Consider the following 19,095-nt stretch of genomic DNA (forward strand, 5'->3'; position numbering starts at 1 on the left):
AAAAAAAAAGAGAGAGCGCTAGAGTTGCAGAAATCGAAGTGAAAAAGCGAAATGCACTTGGTTAGCTTGTTTCCAGCCAATGTTCTGATCCCGCCATCCTGGTAGTGAGAAGTCGAGTGCATGGCTGGTTTCAGGTCCCAGTTCCCTGACCAGGCGATGGAGACAGGAGGCTGGGTCCGTGGACAGATGACACCCATGGAGTCTCCGGAAGCTTCTCTTGCAGGGCGTGCTGCACACACTCGCAGGGGGCCTTTCCCTTAGCTGATGTTTCCCGTCAACGGGGAAGCTTCTCAGGGCTCCCCTTGCCTCTCCCGGTAACGCCTTAGACCAACCACCGAGTAATAGCCACGCGGCATACGTCACTTCCCTAATTTTAAAAAGGCCCATAACTCCTCGTTTTCCACCAACACCCCCATGGAGGCGGTCTTTGCGCAGACAGGCGCTGTCAGGAGAGAGGTGTGGGCGCTACCTACCGTCTCCCTGGCACTGCAAAGGTCCCAGCTTGTAAGCTGCCTCGGATCCCGGGCGGTCCGCGTCGGTGATGACAATCTGTGTGACCGGCAGGTGCTCGCGGTGGGAAAGCATGCCCGCATCACTCGTCCTGGGGGAGAAGACACCGCGTGACGCTGGGCAGGGCCATGGGTACCCAGCTCCACATGCAGGGACATGCCAGGCCTGGCGGGGCCGCCACTCAAATGCCAGGCACAGTAACACCCTTAATGGATCCTTTCATCCACATGGGGACCACAGAGAAGGCAGGTAGCAGATTCTAAAGGTGGCCATCTGCCAGCCCGAAATCACAGCTTCAGCCGAAATGAGTGGCAGATTGCGCTTCTAAACGTCGGAGTACTAATAAATACCGCTAAATAAATAATAAATACTAATAAATGCTGCATGGCATGCAGTGTTAGGTGCCTTGTGGGCAGCTAAGTGAGGGGGATTGTTAAATATTAATAAAATATAGTCTATGTAATACATCCATAAAAAATGACTTTCATTCACATTTTTATTTTTATTATTATTTTAGAAAGCTGCCTTGTGTTTGCTTTGTCCTTCTTTATTGGGTTTTATAACTAAAAAAAAAAAAACTGATTTGAAACCGAGTTGGGAATCAAATGCAATGCAATACTCTCTAAATTTTAATCAGTGGGATGATCTGAGAGTGAGTGCTCGGTAAATACCTGCCCCTAGAGGTTTCTTCCAACCTGAACCACCCACTTTCTCTTCCCACAGGTGACAGGTGTGATCCTTGCCCTGGTGACCACCAGTTCCAGGGATGTTTGCACACTCATTCCTGCTATGAATGGCTTTATAAAACTGAGTGTGTGCTGGAGATAAATGAGCATCTTTAGGACAAATGCAGAGAGGGTTGGGATGGGGCAGAGAGCCTGGCCCCGGCTGCCACCACCTCCTCTCTGGCTGGTTTCCATATTTCCCAAGTAAGGGCATTGTTTACATTTTTGCTGCACCTTTATGATTTTATGATGGAATTCACTTCCATGTGGATTTCTGATGTACAGACCATAGAGAATCTGATTGAACCCACAGGGAGAAATCAAGCCGTTTCTACCCTTCAGATGCTGCCAATTCTGCCTGCAGGTAGGTTTGGAAGAAAGGGCCAAGGTGCTGAATGTGTGGGTATTCCTATTTTTTTAAGCAATTAAAAGTTCCTTATTTAACAGAAAAAAATGTTATCATAGTTAACAAAATTAAGAATTTTATTTCAGATTAAACTTAAAATTGTGTCTTAAATGTTTCCTCTTATGTTATCAACAGTATGTTAGCTGTCTTTAGTGCATATACTGAGATATAAAAGAATAAAAATTAAAATACGAACAGTAAGACGGTGAAGGAATTGGCTCATTTGCCAAATTTAACCTCAACAATCCACTGCTTTACTTAGTTAAGGTGCTACTTCTTTCTGGTAACAGAGAAGATACAACACAGATTTTCCAAGTCTATTAAAGCTTGATTTGGGAATAATAGAGAGTAGGCACCAGGAGTGTGGCTTATGGGGAGTGTGAGGGGCCAGCCTGGGGACATCTCTGAGGTGGTGGAGAGCAGCCGCATTAATCACTGTCTGACCGTCTGTCTCTGGACAGCACAAACACTCAAGTCCCAGGAGGCAAGGAACACTCCCCAGAAATGCAGAGCTTGTGGTCATTCACTGAGGGTCCTTGAAGTTATTAAGCATAACTTTGCAGAACGCATGACTTTTATTAAGAGTTTAACATCAGCAATGTATGTAGAGTGCTGAGAATAAGTAAATGTAGCTCAGTGGATGCATGTGTGTGGAGAATGGTGATGAAATATTAATATGTCTTTGGTCAGCGTTGATTTGGAAACTGCTATGGCTCAACTGCGGTGAAGAGTGGCCTTCGACGTTGTTGTGTCAGTGCAAACTCCCTGCTTCATTCAGGGGATTCACGATAGATTTGCCAGGGTAGCCAGGCTCACTCAAAACTACTGGTTCACAGCCACTCCTGACTTCCTCTGTGTTCTCCTTGGAGGGTCCACTGCAAGACAGACACAGACACAGTGCAGCTGTCATGGATTCCCAGAGGTCTCAAGACTCCAAGAAGACAACATTTAAACTTCCTTCACAGACACTTGTAAACTACAGAAAATGTTAAGGGATATTTTTAAACATTAGAAAGGAGGAGAGTGGAGAAATGTCTGGCCAACTCTAACATTTTGTAATAGTTTTTGGGCAGAAGAACAGAAATGGTACCATTGTCCACAATGAAATCATTCAAAACCATTCTTAGGACCAAATTTGAAGACAGCTCCAAGTGAATGGAGCGGTTTTTACTTTCTTATGAGAAATGTGACTTACAGAAAAATATATCATCACCAAAAACTTTCTTGGTCAATTAAAATTTTACTTTATGAGAAACATCTTAGGCATTTAAATGGCTTAAATGAGAACATAAAAACCACTAATGTACCCATTTAACTTAATAACTAGAATGTTATGATTGTAAAGGAAAAAACAAAATTACAATAATTATGGATGATATGATTATATATGCAGAAAATACAAAAGAATTTACAGACTATTAAAAATTAATAATATGAGTCTAGCAGGGCCAATGGATAAAAAATCAATGACATGAAAACCCACTGTGTTTCCATGTGCCAGCAATGCTAACATGAACATGAAGTGCAAAGCAGCTCAGCTCACAGTAGCATCCAAAACACAACCCCCAGGAGTAAAACTAATGAAGGCACGTGAGACCTCTACACTGAGTGCTATACAAAGATTAGTGAGGGAATATTCAAGAGTTGGAAGACTCAGTGCTGTAAAACTGTGAATTCCCCAGGTTTTTCTGAAGCATCAACATAGCCAATGAAACCAATGTCAAGCGTCAGTTGCAGCTGGGGATGCTGTGGCAACAGCGCCGGCAAAACGGGGAAACTCCCAAGGCCTCCAAGACAGAAACAGAACAAAAGGGGAGAGAACAGCCCCAGAGCCACACGACCCGCAAAGCCGGGAGAGGAGCCCAGCACGGCTGCTATGCACACATGGACGGTGCAGCCAGGGAATCAGGCCCAGGCCCTGCTGCAGACCTCGGCAGAGACAGGGCAGCTTGGGGAGAATGCACATGAAAGAGAAAAGGGAAAGTACGAACAGTGAACCTAGAACTGATCTAAAATCACTGCCAGAAAGAAAGTCCACTTGAGGGTGAAAATACTGGAAAACGGTACACAGGTTGGGGCACTGGCTACAGGAAGGGGCTGGGCACACTCACATGCTCAAGAAGGTGGCTTTGCCAAGATAAGACTTTGGAGGAGAGAGGATGGAAAGGAAAGTGCCCTTTGGAAACCATGTGGTATAATGGAAGGGATGTTAGAGAGAAACTCTAGGATCCCACCAGGAAAAGGAAATTGTGTAAAACTAATGATGGCCACAAAACCCTTCCCCTCACACAGGACTCCACGCAAGGACCATGCTGACTGGAGCGGTGCCTGTGACCCAGGACGATGTCAACTATCTTCCACAACCAGCCCTGTCCACAGAGATGCAAAGGCACAGTCTTCATAAATGTAAAACAAAACAGAGTGAAAACCACCTTGGGTGGAAATCTCCCTGGGACGCCAGCAATGAGTGAAGAAAACTGCAACAAAATCTTCCAAACGGACTTAAATGTCTTTAAATAAGCACGAGAAGGTGTGACAAGGTACTATGAATCCAAAATTCACAAACTAAGAAGAAACATGGACCACCCATCTGGAAGAAAGAAAGCAAGAGAGCAGAAATTGCAAAATAAACCCAAGAAAACCACAAAACCATAGAAAATGAGGAATAGTTATAACACGCCCAAGAGAGAACAGATTCAGATAAAAATGTAATAAAGGTCATTGGATAAAAACAAAATGAACAACTCAAAGAAGGAAAATCAGATAAATAAAAAATTAATATGGACCAGAAAGTAGTGGAAATAGAAGACAAAGAAAACCCAATTTATATGTGACTGGAGATAAACAAAAAATAAAACAGAACTAATATTTAAAACTATAACCCAACAAGTCTTTCTGAAAGCAAAGGAAGACGAGAGCTGCACACACAGAGGAACGTGACCTGGAACAATCAACTCTGCGGTTTATCCTAGTAGAAGTGTTAGACTTAAAACACAAGGAAAGGGCCAGGCACGGTGGCTCATGCCTGTAATCCCAGCGCTTTGGGAGGCTGAGCTATGCAGATCACAAGGTCAGGAGATGGAGACCATCCTGGCTAATGTGGTGAAACCCCATCTCTACTAAAAACACAAAAAATTAGCTGGGCATGGTGGTGGGCGCCTGTAGTCCCAGCTACTCAGGAGGCTGAGCAGGAGAATGATGTGAACTCGGGAGGCAGAGCTTGCAGTAAGCCGAGATCACACCATTGCACTCCAGCCTGGGCAGCAGAGTGAGACTCCGTCTCAAAAAACAAACAAAAAAACACATAAGGAAAAAATGACCAGTGTTTCAGGTCAAAAAGGTGAAATAATGTACAAGGGCCTCACATTTCTCAAAAATAACATACATCAAGGTAACAGTAGAAGATCATTTTCAAAAGGGTGAAGGAAACATGAACCAAGGGCTTCACATCCAGTCACCTCCCTTTGGATGCCAGGTCACAGGGCGAGGCGGGTGCTCCCCAGAGCTGCAGGGATTCTAAACCCAGAGGCATCTGCTCTGCCTTTGAAGAATCTACTGGAGCAGGAACAGCAGCCAACCGGGAGATGACTGAGAAACTCCAGCAGAACTAATACCTGTGAGAATGGAAGATGTTTAATTGTGGACCTAAAAGTGACACAGAGCTGGCCACGTGGATGGCTGGTGTCAGTGGGATGCCTGTGGGCGTGGTTAGTTTTATTCTGGCAGAACAGAGAGGGTGCAACAGGGAGGAGGCAGGAGAAGGAGATGGGGCTGAGCAGCACTGAGGGCTCAGCAATGAAGGAAAAATTAAAACCTATGAGCCAAATAGCAATGGATTAGATAAAAGAGCAGTAGAATAAAGTCATTTTAAAAGAAATAACTATAAAGGTAGAAAGCAACACTCCTTAAATACCAAAATTTTTTAAAGACCAGAGAAATATACACCATGTAAGAAAGAAACAGCAAACACAATAATTTGCATAATAACTATTCCATAGAATAATATGATGGTGCTGAACCCAGACATATGAGTTTTAATAATAAATGCTAATGGGCTCAACTCACCTTTTAAAAGTCAAAAGGTTTTAAATTTGACCACCCAAAGCAAGACACAACAGCACACTCTATATACCAAAGACAGAGTGATTCCGAAAGGGTGTGGTGAGAGGACAGAGGCCTGCCACCAACAGACAACAGAAAGAGCACCCCTGGGTGCCAGGCTTGGACCAGGAGTATAGGGCAGCAAAGCCAGCAGACGCCCAAGTCCCTGGTAAGAATGTAGCATTTGCTGCAACCTGCACCCATCTCGCCATCTAGATTGTCCATGGATCACTCATGACGTTCAATGTGATGTAAATGCATGTGAATAGCTGTTATAGTGTATTGCTTTTTTATTTGCATTGCTATTGTTGTATTGTTTTTTGTTTTTTGTTATGTTTTGTTTTGAGATGGAGTTTTGCTCTTGTTGCCCAGGCTGGAGTGCAATGGCGCGGTCTTGGCTCACTGCAACCTCCACCTGCTGGGTTCAAGCGATTCTCCTGCCTCAGCCTCCTGAATAGCTGGGATTACAGGTGTGCACCACCACGCCCGGCTAATTTTGTATTTTTAGTAGAGATGGGGTTTCTCCATGTTGGTCAGGCTGGTCTCGAACTCCTGACCTCAGGTGATCTGCCCACGTTGGCCTCCCAAAGTGCTGGGATTACAGATGTGAGCCACCATGCCCAGCCCTGTTGTATTGTTGTTTTTATTGCTTTTTCTCTGATATTTTTCATCTACCAGTGGATGCAGAGGGTGGACTATGAGCAGGTGGTGGTCAGATTGTCACAGCAGTCACAGCCCTTATGCGGGGGTGACAAGGACACACTCTACTCCCCTCCTGGATGCTGGAGTCACAGCCTAACGTGGAGGCAGAGCTGTGTCAGTACCTTCACACAAATGGCAGACCAAGGCTCTTTAGGAAGCAAAATCTACAGGAAATGAGAGGTGTCAGGGATGGAAACACACTGATAATAGGAGAATTTAATATAAAAAGAGACAAAAAATAAGTAGAGATATAGAAGGACTCAATAACATAATCAATGGATTATGAGAATATATCAAAAGCTACACCCAATAAACAATACAGCCTCCCCTGAATCTCATGGAATGTCCACACACCTGACGATTAGTTCACCACAGAGAGAGAAATATAAATAACACACTCTCATCAAAATGTGATAAAACACAGAACTACTGCAGGAATACATCAGGAAAGCCGAGAGAACCCACAGAATCTCTGAAGGAAGCGGATTGCTCCTGCAGGACCCAGGAGACACCCCAAATACTGAGTGCCCAAGCGTGAAAGAAGGAAAGGCGGATCATTCACCCCCAAACACACACCCTCACTAGGGAACCTGAAGATCTAGCTCATGGGAGAAGGATTTGACCTATCTGGAGCTGAGTCAATTTAGAGAGCTGAGTGAAATACAGGGGTAGAGGAAGCAGCGAGAAAAGCCCCATGGGCTCTCTGGGTCCCCTGGGAAGCCATTTCTGCCTGGTCTCGCAGGGGTCCTTGGGGAGGGCTGCCAGAGGCACTGGGAAAACACCACAGGAAGAAGGAAATCTCCAGCTGAACTTTGTAACAATTTGAACTGATTGAGAAGTCTCCTGGTCAGAACTTGGGGGAGGGCATGAATCTGGTGTGCAGACTCCACAGGGTGGGGAAGCATGAAGCCCCACCTGCTTTTACAGCTGGGAGGCAGGCAGCCTGGGGCAAGTTCTCAGCCCTGCTCGCCCAGTGCCTGGAACACAGGTGGGGAATCATGACGCCCTACCTGCTTTCACAGCTGGGAAGCAGGCAGCCTGGGGCAAATTCTCAGCCCTGCTCGCCCACTGCCTGGAAACAGACTCAGTGCTCTTGGCGGGTGGGGGCACGGTAGGAGTGAGACTGACCCTTTCGGTTGTGTGGAAGCTGGGTGAGGCCTCTGACTGCCAGCTTTTCTCCACTTCCCTGACAACCTGCATGACACAGCAGAGGCAGACATAATCCTCCTAGGAGCATAACTCCATTGACCTGGGAACCTGACCCCCATCCTCCACAGCAGCCGCAGCAAGACCTGCCCAAGGAGAGTCTGAGCTCAGACACGCCTACTCCCACCTCCACCTGATGTCCTTCCCTACCCACCCTGGTAGCTGAAGACAAAGGGCATATACTCTTGGGAGTTCTAGGGCCCCACCCACCACCAGATCCTCCCTGTACTACCACAGCTGATGCTCTCTGGAAAGTGCCACCTTCTGGCAGGAGGCCAACCAGCACGAAAATAGTGCGTTAACCAAAACTAAAGACCTTCAGAGTCCATTTCAGCCCCCTGCCAACTCCACCAGCGCAGGTGGGGTATCCATGGCTGAGAGACCTGAAAATGGTTCACATTGTCTGAGCAGACAACCCCCAGTACCAGCCTGGAGCCTGGTGGACTTGCTGGGTGGCTAGATCCAGAAGAGAGAAAACAATCACTACAGCTCGGCTCTCAGGAAGCCACATCCATAGGAAGAGGGGGAGATTACTACATCAAGGGAATACCCCGTGGGCCAAAGAATCTGAACAGCAGCCTTGAACCCCAGACCTTCCCTCTGACCTAGCCTCCCCAAATAAGAAGGAACCAGGAAAACAATTCTGATAATATGACAGAACAAGGTTCCTTAACCACTCCCAAAAAAATCACACTAGCTCACCAGCAATGGATCCAAATCAAGAATAAATCCCTGATTTACCTGAAAAACAATTCAGAAGGTCAATTATTAAGGTAATCAAGGAGGCAACAGAGAAAAGTAAAGTCCAATTCAGGGAAATCAAAAAATGATATGAGAAATGAGGGGAGAAATCTTCAGTGAAATATAGCATAAATAAAAAAATGATCGCAACTTCAGGAAATAAAGGACACACTTAGAGAAATGCAAAATGTCTGGAAAGTCTCAGCAATAGAATTGAACAAGCAGAATAAAGAACTCAGAGCTCAAAGACAAGGTTTCTAAATTAACCCAACCCAACAAAGACAAGGAAAAATTAATTTTAAAAAAATGAACAAAGCCTCCAAGAAGTTTGGGATTATGTTAAATGCCCAAACCTAAGAATAACTGGCATTCCTGAGGAAGAAGGCAAATCTAAAAGTTTGGAAAACATATTTGGGGGAATAATCAAGGAAAACTTCTCCAGCCTTGCTAGAGACCTAGACCTCCAGGTACAAGAAGCTCAAAGAACACCTGGGAAATTATTCACAAAAAGATAATTGCCTAGCTACATTGTCATCAGGTTATTTAAAGTCAAGATGAAGGAAAGAATCTTAAAAGCTATGGGGCAAAAGCACCAGGTAACCTATAAAGGAAAACCTATCAGATTAACAGCAGATTTCTCTGCAGAAACTCTATAAACTAGAAGGGATTGGGGCCCTATTTTCAGCCTCCTTAAGCAAAACAATTATCAGCAAAGAATTTTGTATCCAGTGAAACTAAGCTTCACAAATGAAGGAAAGATACAGTCTTTTTCAGACAAACAAATGCTGAGACAATTCACCACTACCAAGACAGCACTAAAAGAACTGCTAAAAGGAGCTCTAAATCTTGAAACAAACTCTAGAAACACATCAATAAATCTTGAAACAAACTCTAGAAACACATCAAAACAGAACCTCTTTAAAACATAAATTTCATAGGACCTATAAAACAAAAATATAATTTAAAAAATCAAGGTATACAGGCAACAAATAGCATGATGAATGGAATAGTACCTCACATCTCAATACTAACGTTGAATGTATATGGCCTAAATGCTCCACTTAAAAGGTACAGAATTGCAGAATGGGTAAGAATTCACCAATCAAGTATCTGCTGCCTTCAAGAGACTCACCTAACACATAATGACTCACATAAACTTAAGGTAAAGAGGTGGAAAAAGACATTCTATGCAAATGAACACCAATAGTAAGCAGGAGTAGCTATTCTTATATGAGACAAAACAAACTTTAAAGCAAGAGCAGTTAAAAAAGACAAAGAGGAACATTATATAATGATAAAAGGCCCTGTCCAACAGGAAAATATCACAATCCTAAATATATGTCCACCTAACACTGGAGCTCTCAAATTTATAAAACAATTACTACTAGACCTAAGAAATGAGATAGATACCAACACTATAATAGTGGGAGACTTCCATACTCCTTGACAGCACTAGACAGGTCATCAAGACAAAAAGTCAACAAAGAAACAATGAATTTAAACAATACCTTGGAACAAATGGACTTAACAGATAATTTATAGAACACTCTCCCCAACAACTGCAGAATAGACATTCTATTCATCAGCACATGGAACTTTCTCCAAGATAGACCATATGATAGGACACAAAACAAGTCTCAATAAATTTAAGAAAATCAATTTATATGAAGTACTTTAGACCACAGGGGAATAAGACTGGAAATCAACTCCAAAAGGAACCTTCAAAACCATGCAAATACATGGAAATTAAGAAACTTGCTTCTGAATGATCATTGGGTCAACAATGAAATCGATGGAAATTAAAAAATTCTTTGAACTGAATGACAGTAGTGACACAACTTATCAAAACTTCTGGGATACAGCAAAGGTGGTGCTAAAAGGAAAGTTCATAGCCACGAATACCTACATGAAAAGGTCTGAAAGAACACAAATAAATAGGCAATCCAAGGTTACACCTCAAGGAAATAGAGAAACAAGAACAAACCAAACCCAACCAACAGAAGAAAGGAAATAACCAAAATCAGAGCAGAATTAAATAAAATTGAAACAAAAAAAGATAAATGAAAGAAAAAGCTAGTTCTTTGAAAAGATAAATAAAATTGATAAACCATTAGCAAGGTTAACCAAAAGAAGAGAGAAAATCCAAAGAAGCTCAATTAGAAACAAAATGGAAGATATTACAACCGACATCACAGAAATACAAAAGAGCATTCAAGGCTACTGTGAACACCTTTATGCACATAAACTAGAAAACCTAGAGGAGATGGATAAATTCCCGGAAGGATACAACCCTCCTAGCTTAAATCAGGAAGAATGAGAAACCCTGAAAAGACCAATAACAAGCAGCAAGATTGAAATGGTACTAAAAAAATTACCAACAAAAAAGTCCAGGAACAGATGCATTCACAGCTGAATTTTACCAGACATTCAAAGAATTGGTACCAATTCTATTGACATTATTCCACAAGTTAGAGAAAGAGGAAATCCTCCCTAAATCATCCTGTGAAGCCAGTATCACCCTAATACCAAAACCAAGACAGGACATAACAAAGAAAGAAAACTACAGACCAATATCCCTGATGAACACAGATGCAAAAATCCTTAACAACATACTAGCTAGCCAAATCTAACAGCATATCTAAAAGATGATCCATCGTGATCAAGTGGGTTTCATACCAGAGATGCAAGGATGGTTTAAAATACACAAGTCAATATATGTGATACACCACATTAACAGAATTAAAAACAAAAATCACATGATCATCTCAATAGACATAGAAAAAGCACTTGACAAAATCTATTATCCCTTTATGATTAAAACTCTCAGCAAAATCAGCATACAAAGGACATACCTCAAGATAATAAAAGCCATCTATTACAAACCCACAGCCAAGATAATACTGAATGAGGAAAAGTTGAAAGCATTTTCTCTGAGAACTGGAACAAGACAAGGATGCCCACTTTCACCACTTCTATTGGTACTGGAAGTCCTAGCCAGAACAATCAGACAAGAGAAAGAAATAAAGGGCATCCAAATTGGTAAAAAGGAAGTCAAACTGTTGCTGTTTGTTGATGATATGATTGTGTATCTAGAAAACCCTAAAGACTCTTCCAAAAAGCTCCTAGAGCTGATAAATGAATTCAGCAGTTTCAGAATTCAAAATTAATGTACACAAGTCAGTAGCTCTGCTATACAGCAACAGCGACCAAGCTGAGACTCAAATCAAGACCTCAACCACTTTCACAATAGCAATAAAGAAATAAGTAAATAAAATACTTAGGAATACACCTAACCAAGGAGGTGAAAGTCCTCTACGAAGAAAACTACAAAACATTGCTGAAAGAAATCATAGATGACACAAATAAATGGAAACACATCCCATGCTCATGGATGGGTAGAATCAATATTGTGAAAATGACCATACTTCCCAAAGCAATCTACAAATTAAATGCAATTCCCATCAAAATACCACCATCATTCTTCACAGAACTAGAAAAAAAATCCTAAAATTCATATGGAACCAAAAAGGAGCCTGCATAGCCAACGCAATACTAAGCAAAAAGAACAAATCTGGAGGCATCACATTACCTGATTTCAAACTATGCTTATAAGGCTATATTCACCAAAGCACATAGTATAAAAATAGGCACATAGACCAATGGAACTCAATAGAGAACTAAGAAATCAACCCAAATACTTATAACCAACTGATTTTTGACAAATCAAACAAAAACTTTAAGTGGGGAAATGACACCCTATTGAACAAACAGTGCTGGGATAACTGGCTAGCCACAAGTAGAAAATGAAACTGGATCCTCATCTTCCACCTTATATAAAAATCAACTCAAGATGGATCAAGGACTTAAATCTAAGACCTGAAACTATAAAAATTCTGAAGATAACATCGGAAAAACCCTTCTAGACATTGGCTTAGGCAAAGATTTCATGACCAAGAACCAAAAAGCAAATGCAATAAAAATAAAGTAAATTGCTGGGACTTAATTAAACTAAAGAGCGTGTGAATGGCAAAAGGAACAGTCAGCAGAGTAAACAGACAACCCACAGAGTGGGAGAAAATCTCCACAATCTATACATCTGACAAAGAACTAATCCAGAACCTACAATGGACTCAAACAAATTAGCAAGAAAAAAGTGAACAATCCCATCGGAAAGTGGGCTAAGGACATGAATAGACAATTCTCAAAAGAAGATATACAAATGGCAAACAAACATATGAAAAAATGCTCAACATCATTAATGATCAGGGAAATGCAAATCAAAACCACAATGTGATACCACCTTACTCCCTCGAGAATGGCCATAACAAAAAAATTAAAAAATAACAGATGTTGGCATGGATGTGGTGAAAAGGGAACACTTCTACACTGCTGGTGGGAATGTAAACTAGTACACTCTCTATGGAAAACAGTGTGGAGATTTCTTAAAGAACTAAAACTAGAACTGCCATTTGATCCAGCAATCCCACTACGGGGTATCTATCCAAAGGAAAATAAGTCATTATTCAAAAAAGCTACTTGCACACACGTTTATAGCAGCACAATTCGCAACTGCAAAAATGTGGAAGCAACCCAAGTGCCTGTCAATCAACAAGTGGATAAGGTAACTGTGGTATATATATATGTGTATATATATATATGATGGAATACTACTCAGCCATAAAAAGGAATGAAGTAATAGCATTCACGGCAACCTGCATGGGATTGGAGACTATTATTCCAAGTGAAGTAACTCAGGAATGGAAAACCAAACATCGTATGTTCTCACGTGTAAGTGACAGCTAAGCTATGAGGATGCAAAAGCATAAGAATGATACAATGGACTTTGGGGACTTGGGGGAAAGGGTGGGAAGGGGGTGAGGGATGAAAGACTACAAGTCGGGCTGGGTGTGGTGGCTCATGCCTGTAGTCTCAGCACTTTGGGAGGCCGAGGCAGGTGAATCATGAGGTCAAGAGATTGAGACCATCCTGGCCAACATAGTGAAACCCCATCTCTACTAAAAATACAAAAAATTAGCTGGGTGTGGTGGCATGCACCTGTAGTTCCAGCTACTTGGGAGGCTGAGGCAGAAGAATCGGTTGAACCCAGGAGACAGAGCTTGCAGTGAGTTGAGATCATGCCACTGCACTCCAGCCTGGTGACAGAGCAGACTACGTCTCAAAAAAAAAAAAAAAAAAAAGACTACAAATAGGGTTCACTGTATACTGCTTGGGTGATGGGTGCACCAAAATCTCACAAATCACCACTAAAGAACTTACTCATGTAACAAGAAAAAAACAAAACAAAACAAAAAAACTGATAAAACTGAAAATATTAGCAACCTTTTTAAAAAAGGTCCTTTAACTTGAAAATTTCAAAGCTATTTTAAAAATTTGCCATAAAAAGGGAAATACACATAAAAATTATAGAAGTACTAAAATACTGGTAAATAAAGCAATGCATTTCAGATTATTTAATGCATTGAAATTGATGAACAGAGGAAAACCTGAACTCTGAAATATTTTTACCAACCAGAAGTAAAGAATGAACACAAGTATATTTACTTGGCACCATAAAGACTGGTATAAGGAACAAAGAGAATAAAAAAAAGCATAAAGAAGAAAATTTTTAAAATGTAAAAATTAATAAGGTGAAGAATAAAAAATACATCTAAATAGTAAATCAAAATACTTTTAAAATAATAACATACTATAAAGACAAATAGATCATATATCTGGACAACTCCAGATAGTTTAATCAAGAAAAAAGGCAGAAAGCACACATATACAAAATAGTAAAATTTTTTAAAAACGGAAAACTATTATTAAAAGGGAAAAACCATAAAAAATAAACTACTTTTCAGACCTCTATAGGAATGAATTTACCTCTATAGGAATGAATTTATATTCCTTTTTAATTTTTTAAATTAATTAATTTCTTTATTTATTTTGAAATAGAGTTTCACTCTTGTCACCCAGTCTGGAGTGCAATGGCGTGATCTCAGCTCACTGCAACCTTGGCTCCTGGGTTCAAGCGATTCTCCTGCCTCAGCCTCCTGAGTAGCTGGGATTACAGGCATGCACTACCACGCCTGGCTAATTTTTGTATATATTTTGTTTTTATTAGAGATGATTTTCACCATGTTGGCCAGGCTGGTCTCAAACTCCTGACCTCAGGTGATCTGCCCACCTTGACCTCCCAATGTGCTGGGATTACAGGCGTGAGCCACTGCACCTGGCCCTGAATTTATCTTGTTACTAGTGAAAAGATAATTTACTAGGAAAATTAAATTTAATGAAATTGATTCCCCTGGGTTTATGTAGTTTAGTATATTCAATTCTGTAGGAAAAAAACAGAAACATATCAAGAAAATGTGCCACAGAAGTCCCTGGTCAAGGTGGATTCACAGAGAAAGTCTAGCAAAACTTCAAAAATCTAATGCTCCAAAAAAAGAAAAATTCTTCCAGAGCCTGAAATGAAGGAAAACATCCCAATTCTATGAAGCAAGTGTGACCTTGACACTTAAATCTGATAAAGACGGGGAAAAAAAAGGAATGCATAGACTGGCCACCTGCAAACGTTGACACAAACCTTCTAGTTGTATTATCGGTGCATGAAGAATATAATTCCACACAAAGAAATGACACAACATGACAATCATTAATATGTTGTATCGAATTAAGATATCTAAGGAGAAAAATCATTTGATTACTTGCATAAATGCTGAAAAAACCTTTGATGAATGTTAACATCCATTTCTCATAAATCATTCTGGATGATAATTATGAACAGACACTTTCTTGATGTGATTCCGTAAATACACACAGGCACGTGATCAGTGTCTTTATTGAGGCATACATGGTATCTACACGCGTGACATTCACATCTATACCTTTTAAGTGCCTCAGCCCTAAAGACAGCGTCTCACCAAATAGGCAAGAAGAAAAAGTTCAGTGGAACAGGATATGATGAGACCATACTTTCACATACACAAATAATCAAGAACTTAAATGTGAGACCTAAAACTATAAAAATTCTAGAAGATAACATCAGAAAAACCATTCTAGACATTGGCTTAGGCAAAGATTTCATGACCAAGAACCCAAAAGCAAATGCAATAAAAACAAAGATAAATAGCTGGGACTTAATTAAACTAAATAATAACCAGTTAGAAGATAGAATGATAACTCAGTTTACAACACCAGAACGGGAGATACAATTGTTTAGGGCTAAATTTAACAGAAAATGCACCAAAGGAGTATGAAAAAAGTCTTCTCCAGGAAGGATGAGCTTAGAGCAGGATGCCCTTGGAACCCGTTGGGGTAAAGTGTAAGAAAGTGCTTAGAGGAGGATGGGGCCTGGCAGGAGGACACGGCTGAAACCTGCCTTGCCTGGGACAGCTGCAGCCCCAGATGACGTCAGGACAGGAGAGAGGACACGTTATAAAGAGGGAGAAAGACCCCAACAGTTAGAATGTCAACTGAGAAACATGCACGCAAGGAACAGTGACACTGAATAAAACCACCATCGGAGCAACAATCAATAATAATTGATGCAGCAAGATTAATTAATGGATGCTAAAGTAAGTGGGCGGAAATCTGAGGCATAAGAGTATGAACATGGTTTCCTGCATCCCCGCACAAGATACCGTTGATCACAAATGCAAAAACGATCATTCATAGTAGGGAATCTGGCAGACGTCACCTGAACCAAATTGTCAAATTAACATCACCAGTAATGGGGCATTATGGGGGTAATTAGAGAAATGTAAATACAAATTATGGGTTATGTAATAGCACTGGATCAATATGAATTTCCTGATTTTGATTTTTGGACTGCGGTTATGTAAGAAAACAGCTTTGCTTTTGGGAAATACAGGACGAAATATCTGAGGTTAAAGGAGCATCATGTCTGCAGTGGACTCTGGAATGATTCAGGACACAGATATTTATGTGTCTGTATTGAAATAGAGTGAGAGAGAGACGGAGGTTGAGAGGAAGGGAGGAGGGAGAGGAGACGGAACACGCTTGGAATTACAAGATGGAATTAGAACCCCTGGAGCTCGGGATCAGGGGATGCTCTCCGGTGCTTTCCTCTGGAATTGTTATGGTTTTGCCTTTCGTATTTGATCTGAAATCCAACTGGAATTGATCTTTATGTGCTGGGAAGTAAATGTTAAGGTTTACTCCTTGCATGTGGATATTTAGTTGACCCGGCTCCATTTATTAAAAAGAGCAAACTTTCCACACTCCCTGGTGCTGCCCACAGCACCGTGCACTTGTCTCTGGACGCTACTTGGTCATTTGATTGTTTCTTTGCACCGACGCCTCCACACACACCACACACCTCTGAGTCATTTTACAAGTTTTTGATCTTTAATTTTGACCAGTGTCATACTAGCAGACACACTGTGTGACAGTGGAGAATCCCTGTGCACGCCAGTCCGTCCCTCGCACGCTGTGGATTGCTGGGTCGAGGCTGTCCCTGGCGTGCACGGGGCGTCTGGGCATCCCTGGCCATGTCTGCCGCAGTCCGTCCTTCACACTGCCCGGGCACACTTGTGGCCAGGTTGCATCTACTCTGCCCTGCAGCTGACTTCAGCGTCACAGCCGAGCGATCCTTACTCGGCTGACCCATGGCTCCTGCGTCAGCCCTGGGGTCTGCAGCGGATTCACCAGCTCCCTCCTCTGCTACCATTCCCGACACCCTCCCTCTTGGCGTGCTGCTGGGTGAGGCTACGGCAGAGGAGCATCTGGCTCCATTCCTGAGGGGCTGACGGGGCCCTCCCCTTGCAGGCTGGGCAACCTCGGTTGCCATTTACTGCTACTGCGGGGTGTGTCTATGCGAAAGGGTACCAGACTCTGCCGGCTCTGAGCTCAGGGCAGGCCTCCCTGCAAGTCCACTCCAAGTCCTGTGGAAGGATGTGTAACAAGGCAGCTGAACTTCAAAATGCATTTTAAACTGTCTTTTTCTTTCTCTTGGGTGTCAAGATATAACCTTGAGGCAAAGTGCTAAAGGCTTTTCCTTAACCTTAAAATAGCCTCCGTGTCCCTCCCTTTCCGGCCGTGTACCCCCATGCATTTATCTGACTGCTGGCATCTGGCTGTGTGCTGCCTTCAAAGTTCCAGGGCTAATCTTGAGACAGGTTGAGCCTGGAGATCCAGCTGCAAAATTCCAGAGGTGACTTCAAGGCAGGTAACGAACCACTCTGCCGTTGCTGAGAGGACACCAGGTGCCTCCCTGGTTGGGGTGGGGGTGGCTCATGCTTGCTGGGCATCACAAGTCCCTTCCTGTGTCACTTGATCCTGGGTCCAAGACTGGACAAGGGCTCAGGACCCCCCCACTGCAGCCTCCGGGTCCCCATGCTGACCCTTTCTGCTTGCAAGTCCAGCAGGACAGTCATGGGTCGCCCTTTTTCCTTACCTCCTCTGGGTCTACTGACCATCCTGGGCCCCCTCTGACCCTTGCCTGGCCACCACCCTGGCCGGGCCTCCTTGGAGAGGGTGCGTCCACCTGGCTCCTAGGCTACAGGATTCCAGAATCTAAATTGCTCCTGCGGCATTTAGCCCTGCAGCTGCATCCCTGCCCACAAGCCTGACCTTTTCAGCAGGCCGGGGCCTCCCTACCCAGTGCCCTCTGCCTGTCCTGGGGACCATGGTCAGGAGATGGGTCCTTGGGAAGTCGCCCGATTCCAGCCTGTGTTCCAGTCTGGGTCTCCCATCCCTTCCCAGTCTCAGGGACTTGGCTCCAGCACTGTGTTCTCCAGGGTAGATCGGTAGATCAGCACTGTTTTCTGCAAAGGGCCGGACGGTAAGAATTTCAGGCTTTCAGACCACAGGGTCCCTGTCTCAATCACTCAACCCAGCCATGGGACTGAGAGCAGCCGTGGGTAAAACGTGAACGGAAGGATGTGGCTGAGTCCCAGGAGAACTCTGGAAGATCAGGCTGCAGGCAGGATTTGGCTCACAGGCCAGAGTTTGCTAACCCCTGCCTGGGGCCTTCACTGCCGCCGTTTCTGACACGCCCATTTCCGCAGATCTTTCAAATTCTCTCAGAATATTCTTAAACCGATGTGTTCTAGCTTTTGTTCATGCCAGGTGAGCAAATGAAAACCTTGCAGTTACAACTGTGAGATCATTTCTGAATGAACTGATTCCTAAGCATGTAGACATTCTGTAGCCAAATAAATCATATTGACCAAATTGTATTTTTTAAAGTGATTTTGGTGTTCATGGCCCATATTAAAAGTGCAATAAAAATATAGTATCTGAAGCATTTGAGCTATATGAAATTTTTACTGGTGATAAACATTAAAATATGAATCTTGAGATTTGAAAACATTCTCACTTAATAAATATTGTCTTATAAATAAAAACATAAAATCAACGGGGATTCCTGTATTATTCTCAAATATAATAAGCTTTCTGATTTCACATATTGTCTATACACGTGAGGCAATTCCCTTGTTTAGCCATTTTGATGATCATTTTTAAGCCCTTGATGTTCTGTATTTCCAGAGTGCGGGCCACACTGAGAGATGCTTTTCATGTAAACATCCGTAAGTCTGACTAGCAGCTTCATCAGATCACGTGGGACTGCTCCCGTGGGTCCAGCAGTCTTTCTGCAGGACTTCTCAGAGCCTTTGCTGTGAAAGCACACACTACGCCTTTCATTGGTGACACCGAGGATGTGTCACCTCAACACCT

At 42.6% G+C, this 19,095-nt stretch overlaps 1 protein-coding gene across 1 annotated transcript in view; it reads right to left on the reverse strand.

Moving 5' to 3' along the window:
• The window catches only part of LOC129031637 (contactin-associated protein-like 4), a 207,029-nt gene that overhangs the window by 42,921 nt on the left and 145,013 nt on the right, over nt 1–19,095 (reverse strand). The window contains 1 exon segment of the mRNA XM_054478145.2: nt 474–601. Coding sequence (XP_054334120.1) covers nt 474–601 — 128 coding nt within the window.

Source organism: Pongo pygmaeus, chromosome 11 (assembly GCF_028885625.2).
Source record: "Pongo pygmaeus isolate AG05252 chromosome 11, NHGRI_mPonPyg2-v2.0_pri, whole genome shotgun sequence".
In the NCBI taxonomy this organism is placed as follows: Eukaryota; Metazoa; Chordata; class Mammalia; order Primates; family Hominidae; genus Pongo; species Pongo pygmaeus.